We start from the raw sequence: 22,008 nt of genomic DNA on the forward strand, positions 1-22,008 counted from the left end.
CTTTTTTCCTTTCTCCCTTTTGCCCATTTTATTATGCAGCACTTCTAATATCAAAATGTACATGAAGAAACTGGGTGCTGTGGCTGACCTCTAGTCCCAGCTACTTAAGAGGCTAAGGTGGGAAGAGTGCTTGAGCCTGGGAATTAGAGACCAGCCTGGGCAACCTGGTGAGACCTCATCTCAAAAGGGTGGCGGGTGGAAGACTGTGTATCAAGACTTAAGAGAGAACTGGAAATTTAATAAATTAAAATGTTGATAAAACGAAGGGCTGGGGATATAGATATAGAGTTCTTGCCTTGCATGCACAAAGCTGTGGGTTCAATCTCCAACACCATTTTTAAAAAAGTTGATAAAATGAATATAAAAGAGAAGATCAACAGGCTTTTGGATTATTTATATATTTCTATTCAGATTCTTTCTGTACTAACAGGTAACTGATTTATAAACATGATTTATAAATTTGCTCATTAAAGATTATTAGGTAGTGGGCTGGGGATATAACTCAGTTGGTAGAGTGTTTGCCTTGCCTGCACAAGGCCCTGGGTTCAATCCCCAGTACTGTAAAACAAATTCTAGTAGAGCAGAGGAAGGAGAATGGGGGACGGGAGGGGGGATGGGAAGGAAAAGGGTAATCAATTTTCATGCATGTATGAGTTTGTTGGGATGAATCCAACTACTGTGTATAATTATAAAGCTCTCAAAAAATGTGTACAAGAACATTCACAGCAGCATCATACATAATAGTGAAAAACTGGAAACAACTTCCGTGTCCATCAATGCCCATCAACTGATGAATGGATAAACAAAATATGGCATATCCATACAATGGAATATTATTCAACAGCAAAAAATAATGAAATACTGATACCTGCTACAACATGAATAATCCTTAAAAACCTTGTGCTAAATAAAAGAAGTCAGTCACAAAAAAACCACATAGTACATGATTTCATTTACAGATATACCTGGAATAGGCAAAGTCACAGAAATAGAAAGCAGATCAGTGGCTGCTTTGGGTGGGACTGGGGTGGGGTTAGTGGAGGTGATTATTAATCTACACAGTATTTCTTTTTGCAGAGTTGAAAGTATTCTTAATTTAGATTATGGGATGGTTACACAATTCTGTGCATATACTAAAAACCACTTAACTACAACTTCTAAATGGGTAAATTTTAGGGTATGTGAAATATACCTCAATAAAGTCATTTTTTAAAATCACTGAGCAAAACGTTCAACATAGAATTATTTGTGGAAGTGAAAACAGGAAGTAACCAAATGCTCCTCTCAATAATAAAGGAACAATTGGGTAAATGTTCATTTAATGACTATAATTTCACACAGCTAGTAGAATGACAATTATTTTTAAAACTTATGATGAAGTAGTGTTCAGTGCAAAATATGTGGCTAGAAAATGATACCTACACTATAACAATCTATAGCTTATATACATGTAAAAATGAGAAGCTCTCTCTTTCATGCTGTTATTAGTTATAAAGTTACCAAATATAAATCAAATCATATTGAATGGAAAGAACCTTAACATCATTTAATTCATTGCTTAAAACCAGAGAAGGCTACATCTAAATGGTAGGGTATAGTTGAGAAACTTATAAATATGTCCCCCAGGAAAAGAAAAAAAAGGCTACCTTCTAGTTTCATATCCTTATAATCCCATACCAGTTAAGTTGTGTAATGTTGAGAACTACTTACTATGAAAATCAAACTAAGCCACAGAAAACCAAACTAACCAGAAAGAATCTGCTAATTGACTAGGAAAATAAGAATAAACAGACCTTCAGAAATTTCTTTGTCCAGGGATTTTAGCTCTTCTTCAATTTCAGATTTAACTTTTAAAAATACTTCTGGGTCCAGAGACTGTGAAGCTATATCTAGTTGAACCCCTGAAACCAACAAGAAAGTTACTATTGAAAGAGGGAGATGGAAGCCATTAAAATACTATAGTATTTTAAACTATTCAGTCAGAAAATGCAAAATTAAATCACATTGTCAAGGCTAGGGAGGCTAGGAAATATTTTTTTCAACCACTAATAAACAATAACAACTAGATGTTTTGGGTTCTATTAAAAGTGAAATCTGGAAGCCAAGTGTGGTGGTACATGCCTGTAGTACCAACTAGTCAGGAGGCTGAGGCAGAAGGATCACTTGAGCCCATGAGTTTGAGTCCAGCCTGGGCAACAAAGGGAACCTGCTGTTGAATGAAATCTGATAAAAAACAGAAAAGAATAAGACCATGTTTCTGCCAGGAATAGAGAAAAAAGAGCAGAACCTTCAGAAACACATGAACTCAACAGGAAATAAAGAAATTAATATATATATAAGTTCTCTCTTTTTGTATACTATCTGTTCTTTAAAAAGCTGACTATGATAAAGCCAACTAAAAGAAGGCTGTGGGTGTAGCTCAGCTGAAGAGGACCTGCCTAGGTTGTGTGAGGCCCTGGTTTTGATCCCTTGCACCACCAAACAAAAACAAAAGCAAAAACTTGTGACTTTAGTGGTGATAGGAGATGGATTCTTTCTCCCCACTTCAGATTATAAAGATCCTTAATTATCTCTTTTTTTTTTGGGGGGGGGGTAGGGGGGTAGAGAAGGGGTACCAGGAATTGAACTCAGGGGCACTCAACCACTGAGCCACATCCGCAGTCCAATTTTGTATTTTATTTAGAGACAGAGTCTCACTGAGTTGCTTAGCATCTTGCCATTACTGAGGCTGGTTTTGAATTTGCGATCCTCCTACCTCAGCCTCCTGAAACACTGGGATTACAGGAGACTACCAAACCTGGCTGAAACTTTTTATTTTACTGTGCTGGGGATTAAATCCAGAATCTTGTACATGCTAGACAAGTGCTCTACCTAGAGCTACACCTTAGTCCTCTATGAAGATTTTTAAAGGTATAAAAGGAACTATGCTGCTGTACCCCAAATTGCCCCACATTTAACCTACAGAAAAAACTTTTTGTTTTCCTCTTGTTCTGTTCTCTGGATATGTTAAAAATCTTTTCTTTGTCAGTCCCCAGTCCTACCAAATTGCCTATATTACATTCTTTTTTTTTTTTTTTTAAAGAGAGGAGAGAGAGGGGAGAGAGAGAGAGAGAGAGAGAGAGAAAGAGAATTTTTTTTTAATATTTATTTTTTAGTTCTCGGCAGACACAACATCTTTGTTTTGCATGTGGTGCTGAGGATCGAACCCGGGCCGCACGCATGCCAGGCAAGCGCGCTACCGCTTGAGCCACATCCCCAGCCCCTTACATTCTTGATTTATCTCCCTTAGTGCTGATTTTGCTAACTGCACAGTTAGCAACAATGTTACAAAATGTTACAAAATTGCAGTACATTAAACAAATGAAGGAAACTATATTATAAACTGAGAGTGGGTATGTGGAGGCCTGGGAGAAAGAAGAGGGAAAAATTTTTTGGGGGGTGGGTAACAGGGAATTGAACTCAGAGGCACTCAACCACTGAGCCACATCCCCAGCCCTATTTTTTATTTTATTTAGAGATAGGGTCTCACTGCCTCACTTTTGCTGAGGCTGAGGCCGGCTCTGAACTTGTGATTCTCCTGCCTCAGCCTCTCAAGACACCAGAATTATAGGTGTGTGCCACCAGGCCCAGTTTAAATTTTTTCCAGGCTAAAATAATCTCTCCCATACTCAAATGTAAGAATTTTGATCAAGTCATCATCATGGACCATAGTGAATAACAGTACTTTTAAGAGAAATCCTTTTTTTATCTATTGATATTGCAAACATACTTTGATGATAGGAGCAAGATAACAATCAAGTTGAGAAAAGTATGGTTAGACTTCTCAATTCCACAAAAATATTTCAATTTTAACATCTACTGTTTTGCTCTTGACTTGCCCTTAATCAGAAACAGAATACCTGATCATTTTAGACCCTTGCCAGAGAACAGGCCCATTGGATTTAATTTTTTATAAATTTCTTCATGTGACTTGAAACATCAGGCTTCCTGAATATAGTCTTCATTTCTCTACATTCTAAATGTTATCATTTTAATCTAGACCACCAGAAAAGTATATACAGATAATCTTGGTCCCCAAAGTGTTGACTTCTTGTTAACTGAGCTGAATTTTGGTGTCATTTCTTTAGCTTTATACAGAATCACATTAAGAAACAGTGTTTTGAAGCCTAATATCACATTCAATATTGACATTTTCTATTGCATTCTCTGTGCTCTATAACACTATAAAATCTTTTTGAGAACTGAACCAAGGGACACTATCTTTGAGTGATATCCCCAACCCTTTTTCTTTTGAGACAGGGTCTTGCTAAGTAGCTCAGTTAAGCCATAAACATAAGATCCTCCTGCCTCAGTTTCCTGAGTAGCTGAGGATGTATGCCACCATGCCTTGCTGCGGTGGGGATGTCCCTTTGAAGATCTATACTCTACCCAAATCAAAATAGTATAGCTTCTAGTTATGAAAAAAATTACTCCTGCAACAAAATATCCCTCTACTTTTCCCCCCGTCTCTCTTTTTTAATTGATTTTATTTTTAAATACATGACAGCAGAATGCATTACAATTCTTATTACACATATAGAGCACAATTTTTCCTATTTCTGTTTGTATATAAAGTATGATCACACCAATTCATGTCTTCATACATGTACTTTGGATAGTGATGTCTATCACATTCCACCATCATTGATAACCCCCTGCCCCCTCCCTTCCCCTCCCACCCCTCTGCCCTATCTAGAGTTTGTCTATTCCTCCCATGCTCCCCCTCCCTACCCCATTTATGGGTCAGTCACCTTATATCACAGAAAACATTCAGCATTTGTTTTGTTGGTATTGCTAACTTCACTCAGCATTATTTTCTCCAACACCATCCAGTTACCTGAAAATGCCATGATTTTATTCTCTTTTTATTGCTAATATTCCATTGTGCATATATGCCACATTTTTTTAACCCATTCATCTAGGTTGGTTCCACAGTTTAGCTATTGTGAATTGTGCTGCTATAAACATTGTTGTGGCTGTGTCCCTGTAGTATGCTGTTTTTAAGTCCTTTGGAAATAGACCAAGGAGAGGGATAGCTGGGTCAAATGGTGGTTCTATTCCCAGTTTTCCAAGGAATCTCCATACTGCTTTCCATATTGGCTGCACCAATTTGCAGTCCCACCAGCAATGTATGTGTGTGCTTTTCCCCTACATCCTCGCCGACATTCATTGTTGTTTGTCGTCATAATAGCTGCCATTCATACTGGAGTGAGATGATATATTAATAGTGGTTTTGATTTGCATTTCTCTAATGGTGAGAGATGATGAACATTTTTTCATATATTTGTTGTCTGATTGTATATCCTCTTCTGAGAAGTGTCTGTTCAGGTCCTTGGCCTATTTATTGATTGTGTTATTTGTTTTTTTGTTTTGTTTTTTTTTTTGGTGCTTAGCTTTTTGAGTTCTTTATATACCCTAAAGATTAGAGCCTACATTTTGGGAGCAAATTTTTCCCCTATTTCTAAGAATCAAATTTATTGCTCAATGCTAGTATAACTGTGCATAACATTAGAGATTACATATCTGTGTTCTGCTGTTTCCACCATGGAAATATGCAGTGTCCCTACTTCTGATTTTACTTATTATTTAGATTTTTTCCATTATATATTCTTTTTTAAAAAATTTTTTTTAGTTGTAGATGGACATAATACCTTTATTTTATTTATTTACTTTTACGTGGTGCTGAGGATCGAATGCAGTGCCTCACACATGCAAGGTGAACGCTCAGCCACTGAGCCACAATCCCAGCCCTCCATTATACATTCTTTTAAACCATATCAAATTATATGTGGTGAGGAATTTTTTAAAATCCAGTATTGCAATGGGTAGAATGGTGCATGCCTGTAATGCCGGTGACTCAGGAGGCTGAGGCAAGAGGAACACAAGTTTGAGGTCAGCCTCAGCAACCTGGCAAGGCCCTGTCTCAAAAAAAAAAAAAAAAAAAAATCCAGAGGCTGGGGCTGTGGCTCAGAGGTAGAGTATTTGCCTGGCATGTGTGACGCACTGGGTTTGATCCTCAGCATCACATAAAAATAAATAAAATAAAGGTATTGTGTCCATCTACCACTAAAGAAATTTTAAAAAAGTATTGAACTTGTTGCCAAGCAAAACACATTATGCTACATTTTTACCTTACAAAGACTGCCCTTCTTTTCCTGATTATTCAAATTTGGTTCACCCTTCAAGATCCAATTTAAGCCTATTTCTTCATGATGTTTTCATGACTTGTTTGTTTAAAGGTTGGTGAAAGACTTTTGATATCAGTTAGTCTGATACATAATATAACAAATATATACTATCCTATATTGTTTGATGACTTTATACTTTATTATCATTTTTCTGACTACATTATAAACATTTTAAGATATTTGATTCTTGTAAGACTTGAGTCAGCATGGACTAAATAAGTCTCAAATATCTGAAAATGGTACCTACCAATATCTAATATGATACTGTCTAGTCCATCCTCCTCATAATGTGAAGAATATGGACTTGGAATTGAAAGGATTACAATGAATAGATGAACACGTATAGATTAACCTCTCACTGCACTGTCTAGGTATATATGAAACCTTGCTGAGGAGAGAAGACCCTTAAGAAACCCCTTTGGATTTACATATAACTTTGGATTTACATATAACTTTACATATAACAAAAATAAAATTATATATAAATTCAGAGGACTAAAAATGTAATCCATATATTTAAAGCTATGAAATGATAAACATTAAAAGAAATAAAATGAGAAGTCATTTCACATGAGAACAGATCAATGACACATACATATAGCACAATAAATAGACTATTTATGATGATGGCTCATGATAGATAATAGGGAGAACAAAAGAAAGAATCAGATCTCAACTATCATCTCCATGCTTATGAGAGTTTTAAACAATGTCCAAATCAGGATTTTAGATTTAGATTTTTGGGGGGTGGGTCAGGGATTGAATTCTGGGGCACTTGACCACTGACTCAAATCCCCAGCCTCATTTTGTATTTTATTTAGAGACAGGATCTCATTGAGTTGCTTAGCACCTTGCTTTTGCTGATGCTGGCTTTGAACTTGCAATCCTCCTGCCTCAGCCTCCTGAGCTAGTGGGATTTTAGGCATGTGCCACCATGCCTGGCTAGATTTAGATTAAAAAAAATTTTTTTTTTAGTTGTCGATGGACCTTTTATTTTTTATTTTATTTATTTATATGCAATGCTGAGAATTTAACCCAGTGCCTCAAACATGCTAAACAAGCACTCTACCACTGAGCTATGACCCCAAACCCTGGATTTAGATTTATAGTCTATACAAATTGTCTAGTCCATCCTCCTCATAATGTGAAGAATATGGAATTGGAATTTAAATGATTTGCCCAGGCTCCAATAAATCATGGTGAGACAGATTAGAAACTAATGCTTCTAGTAAGCAAAATTATTACTGAATCCTAGAACACATGAGTATAATTTTTGATGCACTGTGACAAATAAGGAACTCATGAATGCTTTATCTGCCATCTGTCACCTATCTCTTTTTAGAAAATCTGTACACTCCAAACACTTACACACCCACATAGCTTATTGCACCACCACCAATATCACCACTATCCCCCACAAAAAAAAAAAAAAAAAATGATAATAATGTCTTGGTTACCTTATGGCTCACCCCACCAGATTAAAGAAAGCAGCTGATTAAAGGACTGCCTATTCTCATGAGACTAATGTGATGTTGATTACACACGACAAGTTGTCATACTTGATAATAAACCATGTGGAAAGCCTAAACCAGAAAAAGTCTACTCCTGTTAGGACACAAAAGGCTATTTATTTAGCTAACCCATGACATAGACAGAATTCAGTGATTTTCATTTAATTAATCCTCTCTATCCAGACTTTCTAAAGCATAGCATTACACAGTAGGGCCAATGTACCATAAACTCCACACTATAAACCCAGGGGAAAATATTTCAAAGATAAACAGATGTTAACACAACAAATTCCACCTGCCTCAGAGGTTTCAAATGAAGAGTCAAGTGAGTCAGCAATCATTATACTCTAGCCCTGAAATTCATGTGGAGCTTTCAAAGTGAGTATCAGATGTTAACAAGTTTTGACTAGTTGAATGGGCTAGACCTCTCAGAGCAAAATACTTTCTAAATCTATGGTTCCTCAAACTAGGGCACATTAAAATCAGCTAATGGCTGGGCAAAGTAGTGCACACCTATAATCCCAGCTACTTGGAATTCCGATTGAGGAAGAAGGATCACAAGTTCAAGGCCAGCCTGGGCAAATTAGTGAGACCCTATCTCCAATTTTTTAAAAGGTAGAGGGGTTGCTGGGGATGTAGCCAGTGGTAGAGTGTTATCTAGCATATGCAATACCCTATGTTTACCTGTAGTACACATAAAAAGTTACCTCTAGAACATATTTAAATATATATCCCCAGGACCCAGCATGGGATATCTAGTTCTGTGGGTCTAGGTTAGTGCTCCATGATCTCTGTTTTAATATGTATTCACACAATTAGCTTTGGCTTATAAATAACACTGTAGACAATCCAACTAAGTACAGTCAAATTTAAAATGTCTACTTAACATACAGACAACATGGTTCAATTATTTATTAAATAGCAAAAACAAATAACCCACATAATACCTTACTGGACTAGCAAGTAAAAAAACAGATTTAAACAAACAACAAAAAAGTCAGGTTTCATGGATATCTGGATCATTGTCTCCTGTTCCTGACAGAAAAGCTAAGAATGAGGCAATATCCATCTCCAGAAATACTATGACTCACAATGTGTGATGGTGTTACATAAATATGTTTTGAAAAGGTGATTTGACATGGCAATCTCCCAAAACTGATCTACAGATTCAATGAAAACCCATCAAAATGGGGCTTCCCTCCGCCCCAAGAAATGGACAAACCAATTAGAAAATTCTCATGGAACTGCAATAGTCATAAAAGCCAAAGTAATCTTGAAAAAGAAAAAGGTTGGAGGATTTCTCAGTTTCAAAGCTTACTAGAAAGCTATAGTGATGAAGATAGTATATATGGTTTCTTGGGCTCAGCTCAGCAGCAAAGTGCTTGCCTAGCATGTGTGAGGCACTGGATTTGATCCTCAGCAACACATAAAAATAAACAAATAAAATAAAGGCATTCTGTCCATCTACAACTACCAAAATTTTTTTTTAAAAAGATAATGTATTTGTTATAATATCAGGCATGTAAACCAATGGAATTGAATTAAGAAGTCAAAAATAAATATATATGGTCGATTGAGTTTTGAGAATACCAAAGCCATTCAAGGGTGAAAGAATAACCTTGTCAACAAATGATGCTGGGACAAATGAATATACGCATGGAAAAGAATTAATATGGACACTGACTTTACAACATACACAAAAATTAATTCAGAATGTTCAAGAGAAATAAAGTTTAGAGCAAAAACTATTAAAAACTCTTACAAGGAAAATGACTATGCAATACTTTCTTAGATAAGACAACAAAAACACAAGAAATCAATGAAAGTATAGATAAACTGAACTTCCATCAAAATAAAAATTATCAAAAGATAATACACCAAGAAAGTGAAAAATCACAAAACAAAATATCCAGAAATCATATGTCAGTTAAGGATCTAGTATACAGAATACATAAAAAATTGTTGCAACTCAATAAATAGATAAATAATCCCACTAAAAATGGAAAAAGGATAGAAATAGACATTTCTCGAAAGATACACAAATGGTCAATAAGTTCATGTAAAGATGCTCAATATCAATAGCCATTAGGAAAGTGCAAATTAAAACCACAATGAGATAAACTCAAAGAGATCATAGCACACCCACTAGAATAGCTATAATCAAAATTATGAATGTAACAAGTAATGAAAAAGATATGGAGAAACTGAAACTCTTATATATTGCTGGTGGGAAAGTACACTTTGGAAGACAGTTTAGCAATGTCTTACAAAACTATACATAGTCTTACCATATAATTCAAATCTATTCTGCTCTTTGGTATTTAACCAAATGAATTGGAATTTTTCATCTGCACACAATTTATATTCTTCCAAAGATGAATGAATAAACAAACTATGGAATGTCCACACAATGGAATATCATTCAGTAATAAAAATAAATGAGGGCTGGGGTTGTGGCTCAGCGGTGGAGCGCTCTCCTAGCACATGTGAGGCATTGGGTTCAATCCTCAGCACCATGTAAAAAAAATTTAATAAAGGTATTGTGTTCAACTACAACTAAAAAATAAAAAATAAATGAACTGGGCATGGTGGCACACGACTATAATCCCAGCAGCTCAGGAGGTTGGCAAGAGGATCACAAGTTCAAAGCAGCCTCAGCAATGATGAGGCATAAGCAACTCAGTGAGACCCTGTCTCTACATAAAATACAAAATAGGCCTGGGGATATGGCACAGTGATCGAGTGCTCCTGAGTTCAACCCTGGTACCAAAAAATGAATAAATAAATAAATGAATAAATAAGCTACCACAGCTGGGCCCAGTAGCCCATGCCCGTAATGCCAGCGGTTCAGGAGGCCGAGGCAGGAGCATCATGAGTTCAAAGCCAGCCTCAGCAATTTAGCGAGGCCCAAAGTAACTTAGCAAGACTCTGACTCAAAATAAAATATAGAAAGGACTGGAGATGTGGCTCAATGGTTAAATGCCTCTAGGTTCAATCTCTGGTCCAAAAAAAAAAAAAAAAAAAAATTAAAATAAAGAGAACAGGGGTATAGTTTAGTGATAAAGTGTTTGCCTAGTATGTACAGAGCCCTGGGTTCAATTCCTGGGTTTAGTATATCTCTCCATCTCTCTCTCTCTCTCTCTCTCTCTCTCTCTCTCTCTCTCTCTCTCACACACACACACACACACACACACACACACACACATACACACAAATTCATACTAAGTACCACAGAATCAAGGAGCTTCATGTTAATATATGCAAACTTGATTATAACAAAACTTATTATTTGACAAAAAATATGCAAACCAGAAGTATTTTTACTAATCAGAATATGTAACCTAGAATAAGGTTTACTGTACTCAACACAAACTAGCATATATAGAAAACTTAACTAGTTGTGATTAAGTGTGTAAGAGTTAACTATTTATGGAAAATCTGTACCCAATACATGACTCATTTAGGAAATAATGAAGGATATGTAATATGACAGAGAAAGTTTATTTTGTTTTTGGAGGGGGGTACCAGGGATTGAACTCAGGGGTACTCAATCACTGAGCCAAATCCCAAGCCCTATTTTGTATTTTATTTAGAGACAGGGTCTCACTGAGTTGCTTAATGCCTCACTTTTGCTGAGGCTGGCTTTGAACTTGTCATCCTCCTGCCTCAACCTCCTGAGCTGCTGGCATTACAGGCATGTGCCACCACACCCGGCTCATATGACAGAGATTCTGAGTCATGAATAGCACCACCTCACTTGGCCATTTCTCACACTCACTGTATAATGAACTTGAAACCAAACCCTACCCACATTACAGTCAATGAGCTCTATAGCAGATCCTATTTATAAAAGCAAGGCAAGTGAATTCTACCTTATATTTCAGAGAACAAACAGGATAGCAAAGACAGCAATAAGAACCCAATATCTCCCATTAAGAAGTTAGCCTTAGAATGTGTGTGTGTGTGTGTGTGTGTATTACTTTGCACTTGGGCTTACAAGGAAAACAATATGAAGAATAACCACAAAATTTTAAAATCACCTTCTGTTGGGTAGAAAAAAAATTATGCACAGCAGGAAAAAAGGTAATAAAATAAAGGTTCATTGACAGATTGAAAAAGACTAATTTTTGTGGAGCATGGAGTCCCTTACAAATGAGAAATAACATAAATAACAACTAACATAGGTGAAGAAGGGAGACCAACTTGTCTATGTTTGTTAAGGATTCTCCAATTTTTCTTAATCCTGGACAAACTGGACATTTGTTGACCCTATTATGTGTATGGGTGCTACAGTCTGAATGTATCTTTTCAAAATTCATGTTAAACCTTAAACCCCAAAGCAATAGATTTAAGAAATACAGACTTTGGGCAGCAATTAGGCCTAAAATGAGGGTCATTAAAAGGTCCATTTCTCCTATATCTCTAACCTGGGAGACTACTCCACTTAGTCACTCAGAAACCCAGCCTGATGATGGTTCTGCCACATGAATTACATCATTAGGAACATATGTTACCTCTCACATATCACAAGATAAGGGGAAAAGAAGAGGAAAAGGCATACTGGCTCTTAAGTGTCAGAGCCTAGAAGTGACACAAATCATTTCTACTCTTATTACATTGGTAGGACTAGTCATGTGACCCTGACTAAACATAATTTCTTATGGGCCCAGAAAGGAGAGAATTAAACTTGAATAAGCATTAGTCATTACTATCACAGGTGATTACCAATCTAGAACAGCTCAGCTTCAGTGGAAAAAAAAAAATCAGAAATAAGCACAGCTTATTTAAAAAACAATTCAGTAAAACATGTAAAACACAAAATAAAATTGGATCATATAATGGAAACCAAGAAAACTTTTTTAAAGCAGCCTTAGGAGAAAGGGAGCAACTGTGGCTTCTTGATGATAGGCAATATTAAGAAATCCAATCTGACTGTACCATGCAAAATATATGATGGAGAAGACATAAATTACATATAAAAATCAGAAAACATGGCAATCATTTAATTTTGAGGCATTTCCCACAAGAATGATGGGAGAACCATAACAAAATTGGGACAGTTGGTAAGAACTGCCAAAGAAAGAGGGTGTGTTAGTCAACTTTTCTTCTCTATGACCAAAATACATGATAAGAACAACTTTGAGAAAGAAAAGTTTATTTTGGGTTCACAGTTTCAGAGATCTCAGTCCATAGTCAGTCAACTCCATTGTTCTAGGTCTGAGGTGAGGCAGCACATCATGGCAGAAGGGCCCAGTGGAGGAAAGCTGCTTAGCTCATGGCAGCCATAGAGCAAAAAGAGGAGGTGGAAGGTGGGTAGTGTGCAACAGAAATCAGGACAAGATATAGTCAAAGGGTATACCCCCAGTGACCTACTTCTTCCAGCCATGTTCCACCTGCCTACAATTACCATCCAGTAGTCCACTCAAATTATTAATCTACCAAATGGATTAATCCACTGATGAGGTGATTGCTCTTATAATCTATCTTTTGGAGGATGTGTGTACTGGGGATTGAACTCAAGGGCACTTAACCATTGAGCCACTTCGCCAAACCCAATCCTTTTAACAAAAACAACTTCTTAAATTTGTTGTTAGTTGTAGGTGGACACAATAACTTTATTTATTTATTTATTTGAGGATCAAACCCAATACGTCATCCATACTATGCAATTGCTCTACCACTGAGCCAAGACCTTCAAACATTTTTTAATTGTTTTTTGAGACAGGGTCTTGCTGAGTTGCTTAAGGCCTCTCTAAGTTGCTCAGAACTCACAATCCTCCCAAACTGCTGAGATCTCACAATCTATTGACTTTACCCTCTGAACATTCCTGCATTGCACTGAGGATGATTCTTGCAAACAATGAGCTTTTCTTGGGGACATTTCTAGATCCAAACCATAACAGAGGGCATGAAGAAGACATAAGCACTAAAGGATGGCTTCTATTTTAAGCCTGAATAACTAGAGGTATCATTAACAAATTACTATAAAAATAGAAGCTAAAGCCAGATGCAGTGGCACACACATCTATAAACCCAGCTACTAAGGCTGAGGCAGGAGGATCTCAAGCTAGGAGCCACACACGGTTTTTAAAATATAAATAAAAATTACATAATTTTAAATTTCCATGTAGCACTCTTCACATTTCAAATATTACTGAATACTGCATTACAAAACAGTACAAATATTAAACATTATCATCATTGTGAAAAATCATTGATTTTTGTAGGCCACTTAGGCTACAAATAATCAGAGGAAGGTTTTAGAAAGATAAATAAAACTGGACACTAGGAAAGTAAAGCTTAAGAAGTCTCCAATCATTAAAGGACTGCTGTTTTCATGCTCTGAAGAAGGCTGATGACTACACTGTACCAGCAGATATTGGTGAACACCCTAAATATCCTTCAGTAGGGAAATTAAATAAACTGTCATATTTCCATAAGTAATAAGTGGTGCTATTTCCATACAATGAAATTCATGTCAACATTAAGAACAATGTAGATATGAACACATTTTCAAATATATTAATTTTTTAAATGTTGCAAAATAGCATTTATCTCATTTTTATAAGGCACAAATTTAGATTTATATATAAAAAATTCAAAACAATTATGAAAATGTTAACATTTCAAAATATCAGTGACAAAATATTATAAGATTTCTTTCCTTTCTTTTTACTCCTAAAAAATACCTTCCAGCAGGGCGTGTTGGTGCAGGCCTGTAATCCCAATGGCTCTTCAGGCTGATGCAGGAGGATCCCAAGCTCAAAGCTAGCTTCAGCAAAAGCAAGGCATTAGGCAATTCAGTGAGACCCTGTTACTTTAAATAAAATACAAAATAGGGATAGAAATGTGGCTCAGTGGTCCAGGGCCCCTGAGTTCAATCTCCCAAAAACAAATAAACAAAAACCTTCCAATATTACATGTATAACAAAAAAGTTTTAATTAAAAAAAAAAAAAAAGACTGATAAATAGGAATGAAAAGAAGACCAATCTGGGCTTACTATTAAAGAAACAGCATTCCGTTTTGTGTAAAAATAAATGAGCTCATTAAAAATAATGTGAAATAAAGTGTTCCTTACACTGATATATCAAGGATCAGCAAACTATAATGGTTAGGCTCAAACTGGCCTATTTGATGTTTTTGTGCAGTCCATCAGCTAAGAATGGTTGTAGCGTTTCTTTTTTTTTTTTTTTTTTTTTTTTTTTTTTTTTTTTTAAATTTTTTTTAAATGTTTATTTTTTAGTTCTCGGCAGACACAACATCTTTGTTTGTATGTGGTGCTGAGGATCGAACCCGGGCCGCACGCATGCCAGGCGAGCACGCTACCGCTTGAGCCACATCCCCAGCCCCTGGTTGTAGCGTTTCTAATGGTTGAAAAACAAATAAAAAATCATGTTTCCTAACATAAAAAATTATAGGATGGCAAAGGCATAACTAACTCAGTGGTAGAATGCTTGCCCTGGGTTCAGTCCAAAAGCCACCAAAGAAAACTAAGCAAAACAAAAACAAAAAACAGGAAATTGAGAGACTGAAATAAAATCTAATAGGAACACAGTCATGCTTATTCATCCATGTGTCGCCTATGGCTATTTTTGTGCTGGCAGAGTCGAACAGCTGCAACACAGACAGTACATGGTGCTTTCATAGCTTCATACTGCTGCTTAGCACACCACAAATTAAAGTGACAATTATAACTATGCAGTGTTTCAGTTGTCATGCAGACTACCATACCAAACCTTTTCCATTTATTTCACCCGAGCACACCACTATATCAAGACAAGAAAAGAGAAAAATGGACTTTAAATTCTTGCCTTTAAGGCACAGTAGAATGTAGATTATTCTGTTGTCAAATTAAATGGCAAAATAAACATCATACATTGATATTACCAGAAAATAAGCACTCATCAAAATATTCCTAACTCATAGGATATCAATAATCATAAAACTCACAGGAAATAAACAATCATAAAAATTAGAATATTTAAAATAAATTGCTGATATCAGTGTGTCAAAGCAGTGAATCTTCATTTAAAAAAAGGGCGGAGGCTGTAGCTGTAGCTCAGTGGTAGAGCATTTGCCTCGCACGTGTGAGGCACTGCGTTCAATATTCAGCACTGCGTTCAATATTCAGCACCACATAAAAATAAATAAAAAAAGATATTGTGTCCATCTACAACCAAAAAATACTTGGAAAAAAGAGGGGGGGGGATAAGATCAAAACCAAAGTTAAATTTCAAAGTGGCTCAGTTGCTAGTTATGCAAGAAAAACTATTTACTGATGTTGAGTTTATTAGATTCCCTTGGGCCACAATAGAATTAAACTAGATATCAGTAACAGGAAGATTGCTGGAAAACTAATTCCCCCAAATACTTGGATATGAATCAACCCACTTCTGAGCAACACAGAGGCCAAAAGAAAATCTCAAGTAAAAAGTATTTTTATCTGAATGAAAACAAAAACAGTTTATCAAAATTTGTGGGATGCAGTACAGGCAAAACATAAAGGGAAATATGTAATATTAACTACATATATCAGAGAAGAAGAAAGATCTGAAATCAGTTATCTAGAACAAATTAAACCCAACATGAGCAGAAGAAAAAAATAAGAATCAGAGAAAGAATCATTAAATTGTGATAGAAAGTCAGCACAGAAAAATCAATTAAAACAAAACCTGGTTCATTGAAAATATAATAAAAAAAGAAAGGGAGGCTGGGGTTGTAGTTCAGTGATAGAGCATTAGCCTTGCATGTGTGAGGTCCTGGGCTTGATGTTCAGCACCACATAAAATTAAATACAATAAAAATATTGTGTCCATGTACAACTAAATAAATTTTTTTTTATAAAAAGAAAGAAGATGTCACAACAAATCACATTAATTTAAAAAGGAGGAACAACTGTATGCCCACAAATTTTATAATCTAAATGAAACAGATCCATTTCCTTGAAAAACACAATCTACCACAACATACAAAGAAACTGACAATCTAAATAGACCTGTATTTATTAAAGAAATGGAATCACTAGTTAATAACCTTCCAAAACGGAAAGCACTTGGCCCAGATAGGTTTACCAGTAAGTTCTACCAAACACTTATAGAAGAAATTACACCATTCTCTACAATCTCTTTCAGAAGGCAGAAGCAGAAGAAATATGTCCTAATTTGTTTTATGAAGCCAGCATTACCCAAATACCAAAAACCAAAGGCTGTACAAAAGAAAGCTCTAGACCAATATTTTTCATGAACTCAAGATGTAAAAAATCCTCAACAGAAGTTTAGGAAATTCAGTCCAATTATGTATAAAAAAGAATCATAAAGTGAAATTTATTCCAGGTATACAAGGCTGGTTCAATATTCAAAAATTAACTAATTAATGTAATCCACCCACCAACAGGCTAAAAGAAAAATCACATCAGAGTCAGATGTGGCGCTTACTCCTATAATATCAGTGACTTGGGAGGCTGAGACAGGGGGATTACAACCTAAAGTCCAGCTTTGGCAACTTAGACCCTCAGCAACTTAGTGAGACTCTGTCTCAAAATAAAAAAATAAAAATGGCTGGGGATATACCTCAGTGGTACAGTGTTCCTGAGTTCAATCCCCAATATGAAAATACACATACATACACACACAGAGACAACCATATCAACATAAGCAGTAAAAATTATCAGCTTACTATCAGTAAACTAGGAAAACAGAAACTTTTTCAACTTGATAAAGAATATCTACAAAAACCCTACAGCTAATATGACCTTAATTGCAAATACATTCATGGCTGTGGTGAATTCAAGGGTGGGTAGAGGGTGGGGAATCAGAAGGAAGGAGCCTGTTGCCTCATATTTTTACATATTAAAATTTTTACATAATAAAAATAACCTGAGGGGCCTAGGTTGTGGCTCAGTGGTAGAGCACTCACCTAGCACATGCGAGGCCCTGGGTTCAATCCTCAGCACCACATAAAAATAAAATAAATGTATTGTGTCCATCTACTATAAAAAATATTTTAAAAAAACTGAATGGGGGACAGGGGCCTACTTAATGGTGAGAAAATAGAAGCTTTCTTACTAAGATCAGGAATGAGGTAAGAATGTTCCATCTTCCCACTCCTTTTCAACATCATACTGAAGTTTTAGTGAATGGAATAAGATGTAAAAAGGAAATAAAAGCATAAAGATTGGGAAGAAAAAAATAAAACTCTCTTTGTTCACAGATTACATGTCTGCCTATACTGAAAATCTAAAGAACTGACAAAAACAAAAAAATAAGTCAAAACAACAAAAACTCTTGGAACTAATAAGTGATTATAGCAAAGTTGCAGGATACAACATTAATACATTAAAGTTAAATGCTTTCATATATTCAAAAATAAACCAGTGGAATTTGAAATTAAAAATCAGAACACTAGGGGCTGTGTCTGTAGCTCAGTGGTAAAGTCTTACTTCGAATGTGTGAGGCATTGGGTTCGATCCTCAGCACCATATAAAAATAAAGATACTGTGTGTTCATCTACAACTAAATAATATTTAAATCATATTTTAAAAAAACCAGAACACTATTTACATCAGCACACCCCAAAATTACCAGCATAAATTCAACAAAATAAGGTTTATAAGAGAAAACCTACAAAACTCTGATGAAAACAAGTCAAAAATGAACTAAGTAAATGGAGAGATAGTTCATGTTCATGGATAAGAAGACACAATATTGTTATGGTTTGGATCTGAAACGTGTCCCTAAGGCTCATGTATTGAAGGCTTGGTCCCTAAAGCAGCAATATTCAGAGGTGAGGCTTTTGGACGGAGTTTGATCATGAAGGCTCAAACCTCATGAGTGGATTAATCCACTGATGAATTAATAATTTGATGGCATTACTGGGAGGTGGTGGAAACAGTAGGAGGTGGGGCCTGAAGGAAGTGGGTCACTGGGAATACACTGGAAGGGTTAATCTTATTCCCAGCCCCTTCTCTTTCTGCTTTCCCCCTGCCGTGAGGTGAGTAGCTTTGCTGTGCTATACCCTTCTGCCATGTTGTACTATTTCGCCACAGACCTAGAAGCAATAAGAAAAGCACACCTTGGACTGAAACCCCTGGAACCATGAGCCAAAAAAAATCTTTCCTCCTCTAAGTTGATTTTATCAGGTATTCTGTCCCCTACACCTCTGTTAAAAATTTACTGATACAAATGCCAAGGCTTTAGTTCTTCTCAATTTGATCTATAAATTAAATACAATCAAAATCAAAATTCCAGCAGGTTATTTTGTAGATACTGACAAGATGATTCTAAAGTGTACATGGAAAGGTAAACAAATCCAGAATATTCAACAGAATTTTGAAGAACAAGCACAAAGTTAGAGAAGAAGACTGATACTATCAGACTTCAAGCTTTGCTATAAAGCTACAGTATTAAGACGGGGTGGTACTGGTGAAATATCAATAGGTAGATATATCAATGGAACAGAATACAGAGTCCAGAAACAGACCCATATAAATATGGGCAATGAGGCTGGAGATATAATGTAAAGCACTTGCCTCGCAAGTGTGATGCCCTAGGTTTAACTCTCCAGCACTGCAATCAATCAATCAATCAATCAAGTCAACTGATCTTTGACTAAATAGCAATAGAGAAAAGAGTCTTAACAGGTGGTATTAGAACAACTAGAAATCCACATGTAAAGAAAGGAATCTAGGGCTGGGGATGTGGCTCAAGCGGTAGCGCGCTCGCCTGGCATGCGTGCAGCCCGGGTTCGATCCTCTGCACCACATACAAACAAAGATGTTGTGTCCGTCGAAAACTAAATAAATAAATAAAAGGAATCTAGACAAAGACCTTATATCTTTCACAAAAATTAACTCAGAGAGCTGGGTGTGGTGGTGCATGCCTATAATCCCAGCAACTCAGGAAGCTGAGGCAGAAGGATCACAAGTTCAACTATAGCGTCAGCAACTTTGCAAGGCCCTAAGCAACTTAGTGATACCCTGTCTCAAAAAAAAAAAAAGGCTGGGGATGAGACTCAGTTGTAAGGCATCCTTAGGTTAAATCCCCAGAACCAAAACAAAAATTAACTCAGAATGCATCCCAGACTCAAACAATCATGTAAAACTTCTATATAAAACTCCTAGAAAATAATATAGGAGAAAATAAGATGACCAAGGGCTTGATGATGAGTTTATAGATACAAAACAAAAACATGACACATGAAGGGAAGATCTGATAAGCTGAATTTCATTAAAATTACATTTTCTACTCTGTGAAAGACACTGTCAAAACAATGAAAAGCAAGCCAGAGACAGGGGAAAAAAAAATTTGCAACAGACATATCTCATCAAAAACATACAAAGAACTCTCAAAACTCAATAATAAAAACCCAATTTAAAACTGAGCAAGAGTTTAATTTTTGTGAAGAATGTAAAGTCACCAAAGATACACAGATGGCAAATAACATAAGAAAAGATACTTCATATCATGTGTCATTGGGAAAATGCAAATCAAACAATGATATACCACTGCATGCCTATTAAAATGGTCAAAATTCAGAATATTAGCTGGGCATAGTGGTGCCCACTTGTAATCTCAACCTAATCAAGAGGCTGAAGCAGGAGGATGGTAAGTTTGAGGTCAGTCTGGGCAACTTCATGAGACTCTTGTCTCAAAATAAAAAGGACTGGAAATGTAGCTCAGTGATATAGTGCATGAGGCCCTGTGTTCAATCCTTAGTACAGTGAAGAAGAAAAAATAAAAATTGGAATACTGACATAATCAAGTGTTGATTAACTAGGTCAGAATACAAAATATTCTTGGTTTCTTACAAAACTAATCATACCCTTACCATATGATCCAGCAAGTTTAAAACTTTGTATATATCCAAAGAAGTTGAAAACTTATACCTACACAAAAATCTGCACATAGCTGTAGCTTTATTCGTAAGCTAAAATCTAGAAACAATCAAGGTGTCCTTTAGCAGATGACTCTGGATGATAATGATGTGTAAATGTAGGTTCATTAACTGTAACAAATGTAGAACTCTGGAGGAAGATGTTGATAAAACAGGAGGCTATGTATGTGTGAGTGCAAAGAATATTGGGAAATAATTCAATTTTGCTACAAACCTAAAACTGTTCTAAAAAAATAAAGTCTATTAAGTAAATAATTGAATGTTTAAGATTACTACTCTTCTAGAGATACTAGTTGCTCAATGTATTGAGGATAGTGGGAACAAAATCAATCATCAACTGAAATACAAAGCAAACAACAATCGCATGGTTTTCCTTGGTTCTCGATGTACTGAAAAGTATGTACTTGCTCCTTAGCTGTTGTTTATTCAAGAAGATAAAGCCAAAATCGAAGTGACTGAGGAATGGGCATAGTCAGTATAGAATAATTACAGGTGAAAATATTTTCAAAGAAATTGGGGAGACACTAATTCACTACAAATTGGAAAGATGGATGATAGCAAAAATATGTGTGGAACAGAGGAAGTCTTATTATTAACTGGACAAATTTACAAATATTGTGAAAATGAAAGGTTTAAAACTATGTTTATTCTTTGTATTTTTCATCAGTAGGTACAATGTGGAAAACATTAATTTTTTTTTTTTTGTATCAGTGATTGAACCCAGGGGCATTTAACTACTGAACCACATCTCCAGCCCTTTTAATATTTTATTTAGAGACAGGATCTCACTAAGTTGCTCAGGGCCTTGCTAAATTGCTGAGGCTGGCTCTGAACCAGTGATCCTCCTGCCTTAGCCTCCCAAGCTGCTGGGATTATAGGTGTGAGCCACCATGCCTGGCCCATTAGTGATTTTTAACAGTGAACTTCACGGGTTCGTACAGATTTCAGAAACAGAAGCTGGATATCCTGACTTCTACATTCTACCACTCAGAAATTCAACATTTTACTGCAATTTTTTTTTAAGTTTTTTTTTTTGTGTGTGTGCCAATGATTGAACCCAGGGGTTTTTGAGGCTGGGGATCAAACCAGGGCCTCACATATGCTAAGCATGCTCTCTACCACTAAGCTACACCCTTATTCCCTACTGAAATTTTTGAGCTAAAAAGTGAGAATGAAATTTTTCTGAATAGGAAGAACCACCCTCAACTACTATTATCAAACAATACCTCTGGAAATTAACTCCATGTAGGCTTGAAAATACTGTTGATGAACACAATCTAAAATTACAAAGCCTATTATCTGCCAACTCTCCCCAGGATAATATTCCTAAGAATCAATCAATGACATATATCTTGGACTGTGTCCTTTTTGTTGGTCC

At 36.0% G+C, this 22,008-nt stretch overlaps 1 protein-coding gene across 8 annotated transcripts in view; it reads right to left on the reverse strand.

Annotated features, from left to right (window-relative positions):
- Bcl2l13 (BCL2 like 13) overlaps nt 1–22,008 on the reverse strand; it is a 76,387-nt gene that overhangs the window by 35,038 nt on the left and 19,341 nt on the right. For 7 of the 8 annotated variants that reach the window (XR_006855160.2, XM_046459808.2, XM_046459803.2 and 4 more), the window contains one exon: nt 1,794–1,901. The exons of the other annotated variant lie outside the window; for it this stretch is intronic. Coding sequence is in view for 6 of the 7 variants with exons in the window: in XM_046459808.2 (XP_046315764.1) it covers nt 1,794–1,901 (108 nt within the window). In the remaining variant the exon portion in view is untranslated. The remainder of the gene's footprint in view (nt 1–1,793; nt 1,902–22,008) is intronic. 8 annotated transcript variants of the gene reach the window in all.

The sequence above is a fragment of the Marmota monax genome, unplaced genomic scaffold, assembly GCF_021218885.2.
Source record: "Marmota monax isolate L192 unplaced genomic scaffold, Marmota_monax_Labrador192_F-V1.1 WCK01_AAM20220418_F8-fsc00163, whole genome shotgun sequence".
NCBI lineage: Eukaryota > Metazoa > Chordata > Mammalia > Rodentia > Sciuridae > Marmota > Marmota monax.